Source organism: Hemicordylus capensis, chromosome 2 (genome assembly GCF_027244095.1).
Source record: "Hemicordylus capensis ecotype Gifberg chromosome 2, rHemCap1.1.pri, whole genome shotgun sequence".
NCBI lineage: Eukaryota > Metazoa > Chordata > Lepidosauria > Squamata > Cordylidae > Hemicordylus > Hemicordylus capensis.
The window spans coordinates 820,002-839,261 of NC_069658.1; the positions used below are offsets into that span (position 1 = coordinate 820,002).

General features: G+C 58.5%; 1 protein-coding gene across 9 annotated transcripts in view; it reads right to left on the reverse strand.

Annotated features, from left to right (window-relative positions):
* The window catches only part of LOC128345780 (phospholipid-transporting ATPase ID-like), an 88,615-nt gene that overhangs the window by 25,939 nt on the left and 43,416 nt on the right, over positions 1–19,260 (reverse strand). For 7 of the 9 annotated variants that reach the window (XM_053298233.1, XM_053298234.1, XM_053298237.1 and 4 more), the window contains exons 8-16: positions 18,854–18,924; positions 15,404–15,486; positions 10,623–10,781; positions 6,346–6,434; positions 3,775–3,971; positions 2,555–2,763; positions 1,951–1,994; positions 1,252–1,417; positions 103–291 (exon numbers count right to left, since the gene is read on the reverse strand). In XM_053298233.1, coding sequence (XP_053154208.1) covers positions 103–291; positions 1,252–1,417; positions 1,951–1,994; positions 2,555–2,763; positions 3,775–3,971; positions 6,346–6,434; positions 10,623–10,781; positions 15,404–15,486; positions 18,854–18,924 — 1,207 coding nt within the window. Of the gene's footprint in view, positions 1–102; positions 292–1,251; positions 1,418–1,950; positions 1,995–2,554; positions 2,764–3,774; positions 3,972–6,345; positions 6,435–10,622; positions 10,782–12,776; positions 12,889–15,403; positions 15,487–18,853; positions 18,925–19,260 lie in introns of those variants that run through there. The other 2 variants (XM_053298235.1, XM_053298242.1) reach the window with 2 other exon arrangements.

Genomic DNA, 19,260 nt, shown 5'->3' on the forward strand with positions numbered 1-19,260 from the left:
CAAGAGCCTGGGCGAACTGTCCACTAGTTATTTCAGGCAGCGCAGACTGCCTGATAAAACGTTTTCCCCTTTCTCTCCCTCTCTGGGGGGGGGGAGACGCACCGATGACGGACATCCTCTTGCGCACGTTGTTGAAATCTAGGATGGCGATCAGCTCATAGACTTTCGTCTCTCCCATTTCCACCACAGTGATGGTCTCCGGGGTCCGGGCACGGAACACAAAGCCAAAGTTCCGGGCAGCCGTAACCAGGGCCCCTTCGTCGGGAGACTGAGCCTGGTACACCAGCTGGCCTGCCGCATGCAAGAAGAAGAAGCAGAAGCAGAAGCAGCAGTGGGGCCTCCGTTCAGAATGGGAGCTCCTCCAGGGACCCAGGCAGGCCAAGCCCCCCCCCAAGCCCCCCCCCCCCCCCGCCGCCTGGTGCCCCAACTGCACCCTGCCCTGGGGACCTCTCGCCTGCCCTGCCCCCCTCTCCATGGCGGGGCCGTCTTTGCAAAGGGCCTGGAACCCTCCGCGGGTGCAAAGTGCTTCTGCCAGAGCCGGGCCTGGGTGCAGCTTGGGGAGCAGCGGCTGCCCGTCCTGCCTGGCCTTCGGTGGCTCCCAGTCCGTTTCCAAGCCCAGCTCAAACGCACGACGGACTGGCTCACATACTGCGCAGCGCAAAGCTGGCCGTGGGAGATCCCGGCCTCCTCGCTGCTGTCGGGGCAGCTTTCCGAAAACAGGGCTGCGCTGTGTGCAGATGGGGAATGTCCTGCTCCCTCGGAGCGCCCTGTGGCCGCAGGATGTCGCCACCCCTTCTTCCCGACGGAAGGAGCCGTTCCTGGGGGGGGGGGCACGCAAGGCTTCCAGGGAGCAGGACCCCCGGCCCCAGCAAGCAGTGGGGTGGGTGGGGGTGGGGTCTCTCGCCATCAGCGCCCTGCTGCACAGCAGGTGCCCCACTGCTCCAAAAAACATTGTTCTAAAGTGATGGCAATGAAAACCACGGGAATATGAAAGACAAGAGCTCTGTTTTAAAAGAAAGAGGTCGAAAACAAGACCACAAATTGAAAAGCAATATTATTTTGTGGTACTCAATGGTTTCTAAATTGTCTGCAGATTCTTTGGTGGGCCATTGGGCAGAAAAACAACCAATAAATTCAGAGAGAAAGAAAGAAAGAGCCTGGCTCAGCTCGTGCTGGACGCTCCCCCCTGCCCCCCCCCCGGCCAGCAGCACCTCTTCCTCTTCCTCTTCCTCCTCCCCCTCCCCCCCTCACCTTCCTCCTTCTCTTCGGGCATCACCGTGTGGCAAAGGGAGAGCAGGCGGAAGAACTGGTGGGTGTGGGCATCACCCCCCTTCACCGCTTCGACCAGGCTGTGGTCGTAGAAGGCGAACTTTGGGTCGGCCAGCGGGTTGTACGAGAAATCCACTTTCTCCGTTCTCTGCAAGAAGGAAGCAGGAACACCTCTGCTGTCACCGCCTCTCGGCGCCCGGCGCTTTCCCTCTGCCCGCCTCCCCGCGGACTGGTCTCTTCACCCTCGCCAGCGAAGAGGACGCTCTGGGGGGCACCACCCATCCAGGCGGAACGGAGAGCCAGTGGGGCACAGGGGTGAGGCTGTCAGGCTGGGGAGACCCGTGGGTTCAGCCATGATGAAGCTCTTGGGGGACCCTGGGCCAGCCTAGCCTGCAGGGTCCTCACAGGGCTGTCGTTGGGAGGGTGCAAAGGCGGGGAGGGAGAGTGCCCTGGGCAGAAGGCAGGTGGGGAAGGGCGCAGGAGCTCTTCTGCCCCTCCTGGGACCAGCTGGGTCCCTTCCTCTCACCCCCAGCAGAGCTGAATCGCCTCACTGTGGGGTGCAGCTGTAGAGCCAGCCTGGCCAGGGATCCCGGGGGCGGGCGGGGGGGGCACACGCCAGGCTGCTGCTTCGGGGCAGCCTCCCCTCCCCCCCCCGCATGGGGGCGGCCTCATGGCCCTTACCTCGGTGACCTCCACCCGGTGTCCCTCCAAGTCATAGACGTCCCCTGTGGGTCAGAAACACAGCAGGGATTGAGGGGCCTGGACAACCAGCCTGGACCGCCCAGAGAGTGGAGGGGGCGCGCTGGGGGTGGGGCACCGTGGCGGCTGGCAGCTGCTTCCCTGCGTAGACGCCTCCACTCCCTTGACAACATCGGTGGGTCTCCGCTTCGGGCCAACTACAGCGGGCTGGAGGAGGAGGGGCGGGGCAGGGGGCCAGAGCTGGACACCACCAACAAGGACCCCGAGGGCTTGAGGGGCTGCACAGGAACCCCGTGCAGAGGAGGGGCCTGGAAATGAGGCCCTGCGGGTGCCGGGGAGGTCGGAGGCAGGGCCCTGCCGCACACACAGATGGTCCCCGCCCGTGTGCGTGTGTCTGTGAGGGAGGGAGGGCTCCGCAAAGACCGGCAGAGGTTTATGCACCGCCCCCCGGGTGCTGCTTCCCGCTTGGTATGGGGAGCAGGGCTGCCCGTCCCGGCAAGCTCTACCCAGCCACCGGCCACTCCTCCTTCCCCCTCCACCAGCCGTTCTGCGAAGCCGCCAGGCGAGGCAAGGGGCCCGTCCCTACCGTAGGACTTCCCGTGGATGCAGCACTTGTTGAAGACCATGATGTTCTGGGTGAGGGTGCCCGTCTTGTCCGAGAAGACGTACTTGATCTGGCCCAGCTCCTCGTTCAGGGTGGTGGTGCGGGCCTGGGCGGGCGTGTCGTTCAGCGGGAAGTACATCTTGCGGTCCCAGTCGATGTAGAAGCTGTTGCCCAGCCGGATGATCTCTACGCTGAACCAGAAAGGGGACGGCGTCCAGGGGGGGTGCCCCAGCCTGTCTCTCCGGCCGGGAAGCCCCGCAGCCTCAAGCCCCTTCTGCAGCTAGGAGGGGGGCTGAGCTCATCCCCACCACCCCGCCAGGCACAGCAGGCCCCTTTGCCCACTCAGAGGGGAGCCGGTCTGGTGGCAGCAAGCAGGACTTGTCCCCGTAGCTAAGCAGGGTCTGCCCCGGTTGCACAGGAATGGGAGACTTGATGTGTGTGAACACTGGAAGGGATTCCCCCCTTAAGGGGATGGAGCCGCCACTCTGGGAAGAGCAGAAGAAGGTTCCCAGTTCCCTCCCTGGCAGCAGCATCTCCAAGATCGGGCTGGGAGAGAGACTCCTGCCTGCAACCTTGGAGAAGCCGCTGCCAGTCTGTGAAGACAATGCTGAGCGAGAGGGACCCAGGGTCTGACTCAGTCGATGGCAGCTTCCTCTGTTCCTCTGTTCCCAAAAGGGGCTGCTTCCAGGCAGGAACTCGCCCAGAGCTCAACCATCCCACAAGCCCCTCTGTTGCGCATCCAGTTGGCCGTGGCTTCCCAAACAGATGTCCACACTGTGGCTTTGGCCTCGAGGGATATGCTATGGCTGAGCAAGAGGTGCTCCAGCCAGGGGGCCTGCTAAGCCCCTCCACGCCAAGGAGCCTCCTCCTTCAGGAGCTTCTGCACGTGGAGAGCATGCCCGTCCCCCCGGCCCCCGCAGAGCAGCCCTGCCCCCCTCCCTGGGCCAAAGGGGGAGGAGGAGCAGCTGGAGCTGGCTTTCCTGGGAGGCCACACAAGCAGCCAGGCAAGGGAGCCCCCCAGGCAGCTGGGTGAGTGGAGCCCCAGGCCTGGCTCCAGGAGAGGAGAAAGGGCCAAGGCCCTCGGGGAGAAACCCAGGGAGCTCTCCAGGCGCACACACACACCCCCCATGCCGGAGGCCCCAGCCCCTCTTCTGGGCCTGGCCGGCTGCTCCAGAGCCTTCAGGAAGCTGAGGTCCCCTTACCTGACGTAGAGAGAGATGGGCACCACTGTGTTCAAGATGATGACGTAGGACCAGAAGGTGAGGAACCCGGAGGTGGCTGAGGAGTCCACGCCCTCCGCCCAGGGCAGGTACACCTGGAAGTAGTAGCCCTTGTTGTATTCCCAGATGCCGTTGCCGAAGGCCAGGATCAAACACATGGCGGCCAGACACCCAAAGATCTGCCGAGAAAGGAGGGTTCAGGCCAGAGCGGGAGAGCCGGGGGGGCTGACAATGTGGCTCTGCAGCCCATGCACCAGGAAGCCATCGGCTCTGATGCGACGCCCCGGAGGGCAGAGGCAGGGACGGGCCCAGGGGCACCCAGGCCCAGGCTTGCCCTTGTCGCCAGCTTCTTGGCAGTCCTCTACTGACCGTGGGGGGCGGTGGATCCCTAGCGGGCCCCACACATCCCCGGCAGGCAGATGCTCCTCTTCATGAAGGCCAACCACCTCTCGTCCCACCATGGCTGAAGCCGTGTGAGCTCTCCCCACTGCCCTGAGCCCCTCTCGTGGGTCAGCCTAGGCCTGCGGCAGGCTCAGGGGAACGCATGGGCTTGGGGGAGACCTTGGCAGTCGGTGCAACCCCCACAGATCCCCCCAGCTGAACAGACGACGCTTGCAGAAGCTGGGAGGAGGTGCTGCATGACCTGAGGTGGCCTTTCAAGCCCCCGAGTGACAAATCATGCCCTTGAGATGATCATCCTTGGAGAAATGTCTGAGCCCTCTGACAGGGAAGACAAGAAAGAGCCACAGAGCACCCTGGAGCAGGCCACACGGAGGTGATTTGGGAGCCCAGACCGGAAGGGCTTCAGAGGCCACACACATACACACACACACACACACACACACACACACACACCCCCGCTTGGCTTGGCGGGGGGAAGGGACATTTAAAAAAAACTTTTTTCAACTGCTGCTGTGTGGCGGGGATGGTAGCAGAGACGGGGGGGGGGGGGGGGCGGCCAGAAGGGAGACCGAGGCAGGGGAGGCGGAGGCAAGAGCTCCTTCCCGGAGCCCACCTGCCGCCCACATGACCGGTCGGGCCATTTTCGGCCCATTGAGGGGCCTTCTGCATCTGCATACGCAGAGAGCCTCCAAATGGGCCGAAAACAGCCTGATCTGTCATTTGGGTGGCAGGCGGGCTCAGGAAGGAGCTCTTGATTGATTGGTTGATTTCTATACCGCCCTTCCAAAAATGGCTCAGGGCGGTTTACACAGAGGAATCACAAACAAATAAGAGGGCTCCCTGTCCCCAAAGGGCTCACATTCTAAAAACAAAAAAACAAGATAGGCACGAGCAACAGTCACTGGAGGGGTGCTGTGCTGGGGGTGGAGAGGGCCAGTTGCTCTCCCCCTGCTCAATCAAGAGAATCGCCACGTTCAAAGGTGCCTCTTGGCCCAGTTAGCAGGGGCAGCCTCGGTCTCCCCTCGAGTGCCTGCACCCCTCTGGCCGCCCGCCTGCTACCATCCCCGCCACACAGCAGCAGTTGAAAAAAGTTTTTTTTAAAATGTCCCTTTCCCCCGCCAAGCCAAACTGGGGGGGGGGCCCTCTGAAGCCCTGCCGGTCTGGGCTCCCAAATCACCTGGGTGTGGCCCTGCTCCAGGGTGCTCTGTGACTCTTTCTCGTCTTCCCTGTTGGAGGGCTCAGACATTTCTCCAAGGATGATCATCTCAAGGGCATGATTTGTCACTCGGGGGCCTGAAAGGGTTAGGGTTAGGATTAGGGTTAGCAGTTGAAAAAAAGTTTTAAAAAAATATTTAACTTGTGCAGTGGGCACGTGGCAGAGGCAGGGCAGGCGTGGGGCTCTGGGGAGGCTCCCCAGAACATTCGGAGGCCCCCCTGGGACAGGCGGCCACGGACCAGATCCCCAAGGTCCTTGGCAAAGTGCGCCTCTGCCCTGAAGCTGGATAGGGCCCCCCCCCACAAAGGCTCCCGGCTCTGCAGGAACAAGGCCTTGAGTGTCTCGGCCTGTGCCGCTGGCCACGTCACAGGACAGCAAGAGGTGCCTTTGGGCCGGGAAGAACTTAAGAACTGGCTGGGCTGGGATGTCGGAGCAAGAGCCCCGCAGGCACAGGCCTCGGAGGAGGAACCAGTGGAGCAAGGAAGCGACACCCCGTGCGACGACGGAACCCCTGCCCCTGCAGTGCTCACTGGAGGCCTCTTGGCCCAGTCCAGATGCCCCTCCAACGAGCAGATGTGATCCACCCGATCTTAGTTGATCTATCTAGTGAAAGCAAAAGGCCGGTGATGCTAGTGGCCACTTTGATATCCTGTGGAAAGGAACCCCACAGATGAATCTCTGTGAAGTGCTCCTTTCCCCGCCAATCAGCTGGTACAGGGAGCTTTTGCTGCCTGGTGCTAGCAAAGCAGGGACATTTTTCTCTGGGGCGGTATAAAAAACCTAATAAGGAAGGCAGGCAGGCAGGCAGGCAGCAAGCAAGCAGAAGACAGGGAGGTGTTCTCGGGACCTTCCCCGATGCCCAGACTGATGCCTGCCGGGCCGGGGAGGACGCGGCTCAGCCAGGTTTCAGGAGGGGAGGCCAGCCCCCGACTCACCACCAGCACCAAGAAGTTCATGAGGCGGTCAATGCTCGTCCTCTTGAAAATGGTTCTTCCGCTATTCTGCATCAACTTGGTGTCTGGCCCTGGGAGATGGAAGAATTTTTGTATTTATCATTATTCATCATATTTCCACACCGCCTGATAGAGACATCCCTAGGCAGTGTGCAAAGTTAAAACATAAGAAATGTAAAACCATATTAAGCTAAAATTCACAAAACAAGTCAAAACACCCTAGTTGATAAAAACATGTTAAAAGTTTAAAAGCCTGGGAAAACAGGTCCGTCTCGAGGGGCTTCCTAAAAACAAGCAGAGGAGATGATCTTCTTTCAAGAGGGAGAGTTGAAATAACCTCACAATGACAACCAACAACAACAATTTATAGACCACTTTTCAACAAATGTTTCCAGAGCAGTTTACATGTAGAAACAACAAATAGATAAACAAGATGGCTCCCTGTCCCCAAAGGGCTCACAATCCAAAAAGAAACGTAAGAGAGATGCCAGCAACAGTCACTGGAAGGGTGCTGTGCGCGGGACGGATAGGGCCAGTTGCTCTCCCCCTGCTCAATAAAGAGAACCACCACTTTCAAAAAATGCCTCATTGCTCAATTAGCAGGGCTTACACCGCATTGCAACTGCTGCACCTGATCTAATTCCAGGAGCCAAGGACTCCTGGGCAGGATGAGGCCCTGCTCCCTGCCTCCCCATCGCCTGCCCTGAACTGCAACCAAGAGGAGACGTTTCTGCAGCCCAGTGAGGAAGGGAGCTGTGCCTCCAGAAAGAGCAGAGACCTCCCGGAAGCTCCTCTCCCTTGACTCTCCTTCAAGCAGCAGCTCCTCGGGAGGCGAATGGTTGCAGCAGCAGCCGCAGCCGCCACCGGGAACTCCGAGGCATGCGAGGGACCCTTTGCAAAGGGCCAGAGGGCAGCACCTGCTGCACGAAGCACCCCGGGGCCTGGCTCTGCTCTCCTAGCCAGGGGAACAGGTGCGGGGGTCCAGGTGGGGACGGAGCAGGCGCTGAGAAGGCATCGGCATGGAGGAGGCCCCTCAGCCACAGAGTGGAGCAGCAGGGCCACTGAGGGCCAGCTCAGCTTTTAGTGCAGACTTGTAATTCCATGCGTGCTTGGGAGGACGTCACACTAACACAGAAATGTCTACTAGGGCCAGGGGAGGAGATGCTGCCCCTTTAAACCGAGGCCTTGGGCTCCTTTCCTGTGCGGCATCATCCTTGGCTGCAGCTCCTGGAGGGGCCCTTTTGGAACTAGAGGCCTCCCCAGAAACAGATGCCCTCAATTTGGACCTCAGGGCAAGGAGAGGTGAGAGGAGATTCCCACCCACCCCAAATAAATACGTGGGTCTCCCTCCTCTGTTCCTCTAGTTTTCTTGCATTTCAGAGGACAGTTGCATTTCAAAAATATTTACAGGAGCTGACTGGTTAAACCGTGTGCCCCCCCCACCCGCCACACACACAGTGTGCCCAGAGTGTGCCACACACACAGAGTGTGCCCAGCCTGTTCTGCCCTGGCGAGGACTGAATTTATACCCAATGCTGGAGTACAACCCCCCGATCTCTGCCCTGGCCTTGCAGAATACCAGCCCCGGCCTTGATGGGGTCCAGTGCTCAGGTCTGAATCACAGGGCCACGGCAGGTCAGCATCAGGAGGGGCCTCGGAGGTCCTCTAGTCCACCCCCGGCTCAGTGCTGGAAGGATCCGCAGCAGCATCTCTGTCCAGCCTGTTTGGAAACCTCAAGGGAGGGGATGAGCCCATCAGCCCACAGGAGGACTCTGCAGTTGCAGATGTGGCACACATTTTGAAAATGAATGCTCAGAAAACACAGGGCGTTTGAAATCTTGAGTGCGATACTTCTCTGTTCCACATGTGTACAGTGCACCCAACACTCTGCCTATTTCCAGCAGGTTGGCGCTTCCCATGGTTTTCCATGTATGACATTTGGGGATGGGGGGTCAGCCTTCCTTGGAAGGGAAGGCTTCCCAAACAGGGGCGTAACTATCATGGGGCAAGGGGAGACAGTGGTCTGGGGGCCCACTGCCTTGGGGGGCCCCTCAGAGGCAAGTCACATGACTGACTCCCCCAGCCGCGCACCTGCCCGGGCTTCCTTCCGTTGGATTCATCCTCCGAAACTGATGGGGGTGTTAAGACCTGGAGCTCCCAGAACAGCATCTCTTTCTCTAGTACCATCAAATGACTTGCATCGTCCACAATTGACAAAACCTTTTAAAAAATAAGGTAGGATGCTTTTCTCTTGTGGCACAAATGTTCACTCGCCCACCCTGTCCACACCTGCCCGTCTTAGTGGTTTGTGAGACCAATTGTGGGACTGGCAGAGAACCAGCTCTCTTCCTTCCTGCCCTGCATTACGAAGCCCAGCCCGTCTGGTCCTCTCTGGAGTATTTGCCCCTCCACCATGGATGGGTGGATGGATGTGTGTGTGTGAGACCAGTGGGGTGGTCTTGCCGGGTGTTTCATCTCCTGGCCCTGAGCGCGGCTCCGGCATCAGGGGCATAACTATCAGAGGGCAAGGGGAGACCATTGTCTGGGGGCCCACTGCCTTGCCCTCCCCCAGAGGCAAGTCACATGACTGACTCCCCCAGCCGCGCAGCCACCTGGGCTTCCTTCCGTTGGATTCATCCTCCGAAATTGATGTGAGTGAACTGAGCTTCAGTGTGGGGGGGGGCATGTTCAAATCTTGTCTCTGGGCCCACTCCAGCCTTGCTATGCCCCTGTTCCCAAACGCTTTGGCAGGATCTGCTCCTTGCTGGATTGCAAGGAAGCCACCTCTTTTGCATTGCTGGCTACTAACTCACAAAGCAAAGGCAGCCTATTTTCAGCTCAGAAAAGCTGGTGGCGGTTTAAACCCTAAACCTCCTTTTGAATTACTTAAAGAAATAAAAACTCTTGTTAAAGCCTCCTCCTGAGCAAGCCTGTTTCAGCGGAGACAGTCCAGATGCCTCAGGTGAGGATTTGGGGGCTTGCTTGCTTGCCCCCGCCCTGGCCTCAGCAGGATCCCTCTGTCGGGGGGGGATGGCAAAGGGGGGCCTTGGCTGAGATTCACTTCATGGGACTTGTTGCAGGTCACGGCTGGGGCAGAGCCACTGTTGATGGTGGGGCTCAATTGTGGGCCAGTCTCGTCTCTCACATTCTGGGCTATAAGACACACAGGGAGGAGAGCTGGTCTTCCTCTGATAGTCAGCCCGGATGGTCCCCTTTGCTGCAGGGTTTGTCTTTTGCTGGGTGACCACATGCAAGCGCTGTAAGATCTTCCCCTGAGGGGATGGGGCCACAGCTCAGTGCTTTGCATGCCTGCTTTGCATGCAGAAGGTCTCGGGTTCCATCCCTGGCGGCAGCATCTCCAGGGCACCTTCCAGATTACACGCTACAACGGGGTCACTACGGATCTGCTAAGTGTGCTTCCGTACTTCCGGTGTTGGGACACTGCAGTCCCTGCGCTGACAGCAGGGGGCCATTCTCATTACCAATGCCTTCATCCAGATTTTATCTGTCCATTTTAGTACTACAACGTTGCATGTGCGTTGCAAAAAAGTAGCTCTGTCTTCCCACTGTAGGAGGTTTGTGCAAGCTAGAAAATACTGCTCCCCCTGCTGGTGGCTTTGTGCAACAAACAGCTGGAGCTTTAATCTACGTTTTCAATACGATCCTGTCAAGCGGAAGCATTTTATGCTGTTGTAGGGTGTAATCTGGAAAGCACCCAGGAGCTTTTTCAGAGGGCAACTTTACCATGACTTTCCTTTGGGAGGGTGGGTGTCCAGATTTACCCCGAAGTCCGTGGGATATTTCAGAGAGCACTTCACACACGATTTGGGTTTCCCCCTCCATACTCGGTTTATGTCCATGGGGTGGGGAAATCCTCTTCCTTGCGTCGGACTACCCATTACGCCCCAAACTCACAGTCCACCCCCGGTAAAGCCTGCTGTCTGAAAAGCCTCCAGGTAGAGCTGGGAGAGGCTCCTGCCTGCAGCCTTGGAAAGCCACTGCCAGTCAGTGCAGACAATAGTGAGCTGGGTGGGTGGACCAAGGGCCTGACTCTGTTCCAGGCAGCTTCCTGTGTTCCACCCCCCTGGCTGAACTGGGGAAGCGGCCCTTCCCTGGGCCGGGCTAACTGGAGGGCGCAGCAGCCAAGCTTCCGGGTCTCTTGGCTAACCTGCTCTCGGGGGGTGGGGGGGCGGGGAAGCAAAGGGCAGGGGCTGTGGCCACACGCTGGCTCCGCTGCACCCCAGGCGGCCGCCACTTGCCTGCAAAGACCACCAGCCCAAAGCACCACTCGGTGTTCCGGATTGTGCAGCCCCTCAGCAGCATCCGCTCGTTGTCCAAGGCGTATTTCTCCCCCTTCACAGTCAGGGTCCCCATGAACTTGTCCAGCTTGTTGTTTGGTGCTTCACACCTGATCTCACCTGCAGCCAAAGAACGGACATTTGGGGGTGGGGAAGAGCCCCTTCTCCTGGGACCGGCCCGGCCTCCTGCCCATTTGACTGATTCCTTTGGGAAAGGAAAGCGTGGCCGGCTTTCAAAAAACAACACAAAGGGAGAAATCATTTCACAGGGCCCCTCCCACTGGGCTGCATCGGATGCATGCTGGCCCCCGCCCCCCACCGACCCACAACCACGGGGTGTGGCTCCTTTGCCAAACTGGCAGCTCAGTCTATTTTGTCTTGTGGGTTTTATTTGCTAGTGGCTTGTCCTAAGGAGCCTGGGGAGCCCCAAAGGAGGCAGCGTGGGTTGTCCCTCTCTCTCCCGCTCCGCCTGAGAGCCTCGCTGCCTGCAGGCTGGCCATTCGTCAGGTAGAGCCACACAGTTAACCACACAGGTCTACCTGACGAGTGGCCAGCCTGCAGGCAGTGCTGCTCCTGGGCGGGGCGGGAGAGGAAGAAGCCAAGCTCCTGCCGGGAAGCAGATGCAGCTGGGCCTCCTTGGGTGCCCTCCGGCTCATTAGGCCGAACCTAACCCAACATTGTATGGGTGTTGTGAAGTTGTTCAACTGAAGGGCAGCAGACAGTCCAAATAAATAAAGGAAAAGTCAAAGATAGGAAGTGGCCTGAAGCACACACAACCACCCCACCTAGAGACGCTTCCAGGCAGGAAGTGTGGGGGGTATCGCCCCACAGCGGAAGGGGGCTGGAGCAGTCCATGCACCCCCACGCCAGTTCTTTCGAGTCCAAACGACAAGCCGGGGACTGAGTGCAGTGGGCACAGTACAATGGATGGCAATGTGGGAAGGGAACACAAAATTGCCCTGGGATTGTTGCCCACAACCCCACACCAACTTTGCAGCTCTTTTTGGCAGTGCAGCCTGCAACTGCAATGGCTGCTGGCTGGGACCACCCCTAGGAGGCTGCAGCCAAACCGCCAAGACGTTTTTCACACCCGGCTTTTAGACTGCATCTCCTCTGGAATGGAGGATGTGCATTCACATATCCGAAGTCCCTGTGAGCTATCAGGGAACGCTTCATACACAATTCGGGTTTTTCATCCTGTGTTAAGAGTGTAGCCTAATTTATATCTGGGTTTTTAAAAAACTCACTTTTTGTGCCAGCTTTTTTAGGCAACTTTGAACTCACAGTAAAGACTCGCAGAAAACCCGCGGTAAAGGCGGCTGTCTGGGAAAGTGCCAGGAGCATCCCTGCAGAGAACCACCCCTCGGCCCCACCCAGCCCAGACACCACCAACTCCTTGCCAGAGAGCCTGTTCTGGGCGCTTCCCAAATCACACGCTACAACCAGGGTGAAAGGCTCCGACTTGGCTGGATTGTATTGAAAACAACCCCCAGAATCTCAAACTCCTACAACGGGAAAACACAGCTACTTTTTTGCGACACACGTGCAGCTTAGTAGCTCCATAACTCAAGATTTAAACCCGAAATAAGGCATCGGAAATGAGAACGGCCTCTTGCTGTCAGCACAGGGGCTGCAGGGGCACCGCACAGGAAGTGCAGAAGCACACTCAGAGATCCGTAGGGACACCGTGGAAGGGGCTCACCTGGGAAGCGCCCTGGAAACTCCTGCCTGCTGCCGCAAGCAACCCTGGGCGCTTTCCGGAGTAACCCCGACCACAGTGTCACAACGGATCGGCTAAGTATGCTTCTGCACTTCCTGGGTGGTGCCCCCGCAGTCCCTACGCTGACAGCAGGGTGCCGCTCACATGTCTGATGCCTTCTTTTGGATTTTATCGCTGCGATTTAGTGCTATGACGTTGTATGTACTTTGCAAAAAAGTCGCTGTATTCTCTGTTGTAGATTCCAGGGATGGCTTTCAATTCGATGCTGCCAAGCGGAAGCATTTTACCACGGTTGCAGCGGGTAACCAGGAAAGCGCCCACTTGCAGGCCCTGCCTGGCAGATGGTGGGGATGCCTTTGCCAACCTACCCGCAGCCCCGGACTGTGGCAACTTACGCCCAAGCACAGCCTGCCTCAGACAGTATGGCGAATGCCCGGTGGCCCTCAAGAGAGCGGAGTGCAGTGAAGCAGGAAAGGACTCAGAAGAGAAGCAAGGAGTGCAAGAGATCTGTGAAAAGAAAGGCGGGTTGCGGCTTGGGCAAAAGGACAGGCAAGAGCCGGGGGGCGCGGGGCGGGATGTCTGCAGGCCAGTCAAGGCGCTGCGCTCACTTCCGGGCTTGTTCTCCGCGGCCCCTCCTCCCCCCCGCCCCCGCGAGACACAAGGAGGCCATGCAGAGGAGGACAGCCGCGAGGGCAGTGCTGTGCTCTACCAAATCCCTGCCTCACATCAACCCTGCAAGGCAGGCCCACAAAATCCTACCCTGACCCCTTTTCAAGATGGAGGGCTAGGACAGGAAGAGTGACTGGCCCAGTGCGGCCCAGTGAGATCTCGTGGCCACCCCAAAACTCCTTGCCAATGGATGGCTTTCCAGGGCCAGAAGCGGAGGGAGGTCAAAGCTCTCCTCAGGGAAGGGGTCAAGCATGACACCCCCGGGCAGCCCTTACAGGCTGTCCTTGGCTGGAGCCACCTTCTCTCCCCAAGCAAGTCCAGCTGGCCAGTGGGCTCATTGGAACTTGGGCTGGACTCCTGGCTCCCCCCTGCAGCTGGACCCAGCCAGTCTCACAGGCTGACCGGGCACCTGGGCTCAGGGTCTCGGCGGCCGCTGCTGGGAGCCACGCTGCCTTCAAGGGTGAACCGCCCAGAAGGAAGCCCGACCCCCCCACCCCCGCTGGGCGGCTTCCTCTCCGCTTCTCTGAACAGCTCCAGAAGCCAGAGCGGCCATGGACGGGGGGGGGGGGGGGCTGCTCCTCCCACCTAGCCAACAGGCCCCCCCCCCAGCCCTCCTTCCCATTGTTCCTTCCGAGGGGTTTCCTCTGCAAAGAGCTGCCCAGACACGGATTAGCTGCAGAGGCAACGGGAGGGTCGAGCAAACTGCCGAGCCTGGGAGTGGCCCAGGATCAGAGCAGGCGCGGGACTACAACTCCCAGCATCCCCCACTGCAGTGGCCTTTGACGGGGGATTATGGGAGCTGCAGTCAACTTCTGGAAACACTTCACCGCTGGCTGAAGAGACACCGAGGGACACCCTGGCTGGTGGGCACAAGACCCGGTCAAAGTGAAGGGGCCAAAGCGGCTGGTCCTAATGAGCCGGGAATGGGGGGGAGGGCGCCCAAGGAGGCGCAGCTGCCTCGCAGTAGCTGGGGTGGCTCCTCTCTCCCCCCATCCCACCCCGCCAATCACCACACAGCTCCACCTGATGAATGGCCAGCCTGCAAGCAGCGTGGCTCTTGGGTGGGGTGGGAGGGAGGGAGGGAGGGAGGAGCCACCCGGGCTGCTGCCAGGAAGCGGAGGCAGCCCCTTCTCCCCCCCCCCCCCACCTAATACCACTCTAGGGCCAGCTGCTACTGGGCAAAAGGAGGTGGGCTTCCCTGATTATCAAGCCAGGGCAAGCCTTTTTGGGGTGGGGCGGGGGGAGAACAGTCCTTCTGACTGAGCCTCCTCACCAGTGTTCCCTTTAACAGGGATTCTCAGACTACAACTCCCAGCATCCCCCACTGCAGTGGCCTTTGACTGGGGATTATGGGAGCTGCAGTCAACATCTGGAAATTCCAGTTGCAGGGAACGGCCTTCCCCGGCCCCTGAGCCCCTGAAGCTGCCCTCTCTGCAGTGGGGCGGGGGGGGTGCTTGCTCCATCCTCTGTCCTGGCGGGAGGCTGTGCCGGTGAGACAGGCCCCCCACCGCCCCCCTGCAAGCTGACCTAGCCCGGCCCATTCTTGGCCTCGTCCAGCGGAGGACGGGACGGAGCTGCAGGAGACACACCTGGATCTCCTGAGCGTGCCGAGAGCCCTGGAGAGCTTTCCGGGCAGACTCTGCTCTCGGGCGAGCTGCACATCCCGTCCAGAGACGGGCTGCAGAAGCCAGGGACCAGCAAGACGAATACGGCGGATACTTCTAGACCGCTTTTCAACAAGAGTTTCCAAAGTGGTTAACATAGATGGAAACAGATAACGAAACCAAAACAGAATGGCTCCCGGTCCCCAAAGGGCTCACACTGGAGGGATGCTGTGCTGGGGCTGGAGAGGGCCAGTTGCTCTCCCCCTGCTAAATGGAAGAGAATCGGCACTTTCAAAAGGCGCCTCTTGGCTCAGTGAGCAGGACAGGTGCGCCTGCAGCATTCCCAGGTACCGTCGGGCTGTTCGGTACCGCGGCTCTGACGCTTGCCGGGGGGGGGGGGGGAGCCCAGCTGCTCACTAACGGCAGAGAGAAGAGGTGGACAGGACAAGAAGCCAGAGAGGACCCAGACAGGGCGGAGGAAAGGCGGAGAAGGGGTGAATGGGAAAGGTGAGGGCCACCCGCCCAGGCCCCTCAAGGGCAGCAAGGACACCCAGAGGGGGGAAATGAGCCCCCAGGGGGCCAGGAGGGGGCGACAGAGGCCTGCACACGGGTTCTTCCAGAGCTGCGCAAGGTGCCGTGGAAGCACCCGCAGTGGCAGTGGGGCCCCAGGCGTCTCTTCCGGGGCCAGGGAGGGGTCCCAGCCCTGCAGAGCGGAGCAGCGGCGGCATCCGCCCTGCCGGCGGACTCACCATCAAAGCTGCTCAGCTTCTGCAGATCCTCCCCCAGCTCGGAGGTGACTGTCAGGGCCTGTTTCACTTTCAGGTTGGTTTCCCTGCAACGACAAACTGGATGAGAGGACAACCCCACACGTCAAAGCCAGCCTCGCTTGAGCGGCCACGTCTCTGTCCAGGCCGCTGGCTGCCGGGCTTTTCCTGTGGCCGGCCACAGCCTCTGGCTTGAGATGGGAGCTCCCAGCACGGGCCTGCTTTGCACGCGGACAGGGGAGGGCTCACTGGCTGTGCTTGCCTGGCAGCTGGGCTGCTGCTGCTGCTGCTGGGGGAGCAGATTTCTACCTGCACAGTAGGACAACTCAGCACATGGGATCAGAGGATGAGACCAGCCCAGGGGTGAAGGCTGCTCCTCTAAAGGAGGCTCTCCCTCCCTCCCTCCCTCCTTCCCTCCCGAAAAAGCACCTCTGACTGATGTCAGAGAAGGATCTTGGGGTCATGGTGGTGGACAGCTCATTGAAAGTGTGGACTCAATGTGCAGCAGCTGTGAAAAAGGCCAATTCCATGCTAGGGATCATTAGGAAGGGGACTGGAAATAAAACTGCTGATATTATAATGCCCTTATACAAATCAATGGTGCGGCCACATCTGGAGTACTGCGTACAGTTCTGGTCACCGTATCTTAAGAAGCACATTGTAGAACTAGACAAGATACAGAAGAGGGCAGCCAAGATGATCAGGGGCCTGCAGCACCTTCCTTATGAGGCTAGGCTACAACACCTGGGGTTATTAAGTTTAGAAAAAAGACAACTGCGGGGAGACATGAGAGAGGTCTATAAAATCATGCATGGTGTGGAGAAATTGATAGAGAGAAATTCTTCTCCCTCTCCCATAACACTAGAACCAGGGGTCATCCCACAAAATGGAATGCCAGGAAATCTAGGACCAACAAACGGAAGTACTTTTTCACACAACACATAATCGGCTTGTGGAATTCTCTGCCATAAGATGTGGCGACAGCCAACAACCTGGATTGCTTTAAGAGGGGTTTGGATAACTTCATGGAGGAGAGGTCATAAGAAAACAGGAACATAAGAACAGCCCTGCTGGATCAGGCCGAAGAAGGCCCATCTAGTCCAATATCCTGTTTCGCACAGTAGCCCACCAGATGCCGCTGGAACCCACAGGCAGGAGTTGAGGGCACGCCCTCCCGCCTGTTGTTACTCCAATGCAGCTGGTACTCAGATGCATCCTGCCTTGGAGGCCCTCCAACTAGTCTATCAATGGCTACTAGTCAGACCTCCAGAGCTCCAAGGCAGGATGCCTTTGAGTACCAGTTGCAGGGGAGTAATAGCAGGAGAGAGGGCATGCACACACCTCTTGCCTGTGGGCTCCCCAGAGGCATCTGGTGGGCCACTGTGTGAAACAGGATGTTGGACTAGATGGACTTCCTTGGGCCTGATCCAGCAGGGCTGTTCTTATGTCCATCCAGCCTTTTTCTTGCACACTTCCAAAGAACATGGACACCCTAACCTTCCGCGGCAGATTGTTCTGGGCAGAACTGCGCTTACAGGGTACCATACAGAAAATGTTGGATGTGCCAAGGAGGTTCTACTGAAATAATCAATGGGACAAGCACTTGCGGGCCACTGGTCTGTGACAAGCAAGCCACAAAAAGTGTTAGAAAATCCCACAGCAGTGGCCTGCGGAGGGGAAGAGATGCCAGCTGCCCTGCCCGAGTTCTGAGCCACACGCTGGACGGCAGGAACTCAAGAGCTGCCCAACTCCTGTTCTGCCTGCGTGAAAAGGAGCACCCACGATTCACTTCTGTTGACCTGACTTCTTTTGTTTCGACTTGGGATTATTTTGCCCTTCATATACGATTATTTTGCCTTTAGAGACGAAAGTTTGGGTGGTATATAAATTTGATGAATAAATAAAATAAATATATATATGCATGCTATGATTTTGCTATAGCTGGTAGAAATGTTTTATTATTGATACTTTTATGCAGTGATTTTAAATTATTATTTCTCTATGTAAACTGCTTTGAAAACTTTTGTTGAAAAGTGGTATATAAATATTTGATGTCGTTAATGTTTTTGATTCTGCTGTGAATCCCTTTAGGTATCCTTGTATGGAAAGGTGAGGTGATTGTTCTTGGAAATGAACACATTAAAGGAAGAAAGGTAGGCTGGAGGACTCATGTTCCAGAGCTGAAACCAACCCCAAGGATTGGGGGAAGATGAACTGCCCTCAAAGGGTCTCAGGGACCAGGCTGGGCCCTCCGCACGCCTGGATGCTTTCCAGATGAGACCCTGCAACGGGGTCACGTCGGATCTCGGATCTCTGCTTCCACACTTCCTGCGTTGTGACACCGCAGCCCCTACATGGACAGCTGGGTGCCGTTCACATTGCCAATGCCTTGTCTCTAATTTAATCACTGTGATATAGAGCTAGGTCGTCATATATCCGGTGTAAGGAAGTTGCTGTTTTTCCGGGTTGTTAGTTTCCGCGAGACGGCTGCTCCCCCTGCTGTTTCTGTTTCGCATGCGACTTGCCTGAACGGAGGCATTTTGCTGCTGTTGAGCAGCTAGTCTGGAAAGCGCCCTGGAAAGGAAGTCCCAGGAGGAAACCTGCTTCCAGGCCAAGGAGGGCTCTTCTCCGTATAGTTCCCTGCAGTAAAGGAGGGCTAGCAGGACACAACTTGTCTGTTCCCTTCCCAGGAGCCGCTGTGCTGCAAGAGGCAGGCCAGCACGAGCACCGGGCTTGAATCTGGGGGCTCCTGGCTGGAGCAGCCCCCATCTGACTCCAGAGCAGGAGAGGCCAGGACGGGGGGTGCCCAAGGAGGCAAAACTGCCACGGCTCTGCCTGATGAATGGCCAGCTGGGCGGGGGGGAGAGGAGCCAAAGAGCTGCTGCTGGGAAGCCGGGGCCGCTGCGCCTCCTTGGATGCCCCCATCCTGGCCTGCTCGGAGGAGCTGCTCCTGCTTCAGAGGCTGCGCAGCTGACCGGCTGCCTTCACTGCAGAGGATCCAGCCCATCACTGGCCAGCCAGCCAGCCCACCCGCTGCCTTCTCTCTCCGGCCTCGGCCAGTCCCTGAAGGCCTCCTGGTCTCCAGTTCCTGCCTGCACCGGCCTCCATTCCTTCCACGCAGCCTGGCCAGCCTTTCATGGATCGGATATTTGGACACGGACCGGCTGAATTCCTGGAGCCGGCCGTTTTGGCTTTGGATGGACTGTGCCTCCTGCGAGGAGAGGACTGCCGACTGTCCTAGAGGAGCCGGGGCAGGCCCTTCTCCCTCTTCGGAGCACGCAGGAGCAAGCCCTTGGTGGACTGACAGGCTCTGCTGGGAAAAAAGGGGGCGGGGGTCTCTGCAGCCCCCACCCCAAGCCACCATCTCCGGGCTTCAGAAATCTTGGCGGCCATTCTGCACCCGCAGCGGCTCCGGGCAGCTCCTGCACTACTCACCCGTCCAGCTCAACTGTCTCGATGTAGGTCAGGCTGTGGGGCTCACTGCTCGACAGCAACAGCAGGTCAGCCTGGAGAGAAACAAGGCCGGGGCGTGAGTCCCAGAGCTCGGGGCAACCAGAGGCCCGTCTGCGGCTGTCTCTAGACCACCCCCTCCCTCCCTCCCTCCCTCCCTCCCGCCTGTCCTCCCTAACCCTAACCCTAACCCTAACCCTAACCCTAACCCTATCGCTCTCAGTCTGGCCTCGCTTTCCAAAGGCTGCTCAGGAGGGCTTCAGGCGTGACTGTGGGACAGGAAGCAAGAGCTACAAACCAGGCCTCTCCACACAGGAGGCTGGTCCTAATGGTGTGTTCAGAAGACCCAAGAAACTCCACGTTGGCCCAGAAGACCTCGTTCTAACGTAAAG